Raw genomic sequence first — 2297 nt, forward strand, 5'->3', positions numbered from 1 at the left:
TACTAAGACACAGCCAAGACAGGTCACTTTGTAACGACTAAAGGTCAGTTTTATATTATTGGATACGGTAACTGAGTTCACGTGCGGCATGTCATTGTAACTTTTGTATTGTTAGCCAGGCATGGCTGAAAGGTCAATATAATAAATATATATAAATGTATAATGTTATGAGATTTAAGCTATTCATTCTAAACATTTATGTTTTCATGATATAATCTGAAGTCATTCTAGAACGAAAAAGGCATAATTTATATTTATTTTCTAATTTGTTTAAGGTGGTTACGAGATTGGTCAAATCAACCAAAAAACCAGTTTTTCTTAAGAAACGTTTGATAACTATATGGGCATTATTTTCTGATGCACAAAAGTATTTTTAATCTTAAAATGAAAATTACTTTGCGTGTTAAATAGGCAACATGCAAAAAGAAAAACATTGCTTTACAAACCTTAAAATTTAATAAAAAAATTTGATATTTTGCATCTGAAAACACTAATGTTTCTGATAATCTGCCAAATTTTATTAACATATGCTTACTAATTTAAAAGTTATAGCACGAAAACTGTAACAAGCACAAAATGGTTATTCTATGCTGAAGGAGTTAATGTACAAAAGTAGTTTATGAATTATGATTGGTGTAAAAATACCGATTGATTCCAGAATAAATTAAATCTGTATTGTGAACTCAGTATGTCTCTCCATGTATATGAACAGAAGATCTATGGTATTTTGAGAAATAACTGAAAACTTAAAAAAACTGGTGACATGGTCCAAATGCTATTTACAATAATTACTTTATCATAGCACCTGACCACTTGTATATAAAGACTGAAATAACCATATAAAATATCTTATTTATCTTGTATACCTGTATTGATGGTACATAGATACTTTATTTAATTTGCATAATACTGTTGAAATGTAGAGTGCTCTCTACACACACAGTCAACTGTTATTTCAAACAATAATTAGTGCTCCCTTTGAGTATGAATTAATGAGGTTTACTGTAATTTGTAGATGAAATTATTCTTTTGAGTATGCAAAATCTTTCTTTAAAGTAGGATAAAGAAACATTTAAGGTCTGTTATCAATAAATAATAAGCTTAGATAAAGCCCTAAAGTGATGTAATTGGAAAAAAAGCATTCCAAGTGAAGGTATTGGTCATTTATGTACTAAAAAACATAGATTTAATCCCTAAAAATTACACAGAAACTAAACAACACCAATCCAAGCAAAATTTGTGTATCTTATCTATATCAATATTAACATGGACAACAATAGTATATATTAAAACAATAAAAATCTAGGGTGTCAACTCAATCACTTGGGACATTTCAAAATACATACTGAAGTTAATATCGTACACTTATTTTCCAACTTATACATCATGTAAAATGAGAAATCAGTGAATACAGAGCAATACATACCTTTCTGTCATTTCTTTATCTGAAATACCATCCATTTTATGTTGATTTGGATTAGCAGCCAGTTCTCTTTCTGCCATTATTCTCTGCAAAACAATGATAAATCTCAGAAAATATTCAGCTACAAGTGTTTAACACAAGGTTCTGGAAATATCTTTATGGTAGTACTTTTTCTGTATACTTAGAAATTAATCTCATGAAAGGCATCTTATTTCCTATTGAGATATAATTACACATCAAATCTTACAAGTTAATAGACTAAAAATAACACTGATTCTAATGGAGTTTCAGAGATTTTTACAAAAGTAAATATCAAAATTTTTGCAGCACACTACTTTGTCCAATAGTTGCTTTTCTGTCCAACATATTTTTTAGTTTAATAAACTGCAATTTTCTGCACAATAAAAACAAACTACACACAATTAATGGTTCATTTATACATCAGTTTTGAGACAGATCCACAGAATATAAATTAGAAAACTGTCATTAAAAAAACATTCAGCATTGGAATATTTTACAATCTTGCTGATCACTAAATGTCTGACTGTACAAATGATCACGATTTACCATGCTTGCTATACTGTTTATTAAAAGATATTGAAAAGATTTAGAGAGGTATTTGAATTAATTGTGCTTATAATTATTACCACAACACATTTTCAGTTACTTTGAAGCTTTGTGTTGAACTTTAATCTTGTTCAGTAATAATTAAAATGTTGACTTTTTTTTTTTTTTACCCTAATCCTTTTCTTGCCAATATTTCCATGAGGAGAACATCACATATTTTGGCCACAAGATGCTCTCCTATTGTTTTGATAATAATAATTGATATTTTAATTACCTAGGGATAATGTTTCATGACCTAAGGTTTTAT

The 2297-nt window shown here is 28.3% G+C and overlaps 1 protein-coding gene across 3 annotated transcripts in view; it reads right to left on the reverse strand.

Moving 5' to 3' along the window:
• Nucleotides 1–2297, reverse strand: part of LOC106457916 (M-phase phosphoprotein 6-like) — a 16588-nt gene that overhangs the window by 1858 nt on the left and 12433 nt on the right. For all 3 annotated transcript variants that reach the window (XM_013917363.2, XM_013917365.2, XM_013917364.2), the window contains exon 5: nucleotides 1427–1509. In XM_013917363.2, coding sequence (XP_013772817.1) covers nucleotides 1427–1509 — 83 coding nt within the window. The remainder of the gene's footprint in view (nucleotides 1–1426; nucleotides 1510–2297) is intronic.

This window comes from Limulus polyphemus, unplaced genomic scaffold (assembly GCF_000517525.1).
Source record: "Limulus polyphemus unplaced genomic scaffold, Limulus_polyphemus-2.1.2 Scaffold391, whole genome shotgun sequence".
Classification (NCBI taxonomy): domain Eukaryota; kingdom Metazoa; phylum Arthropoda; class Merostomata; order Xiphosura; family Limulidae; genus Limulus; species Limulus polyphemus.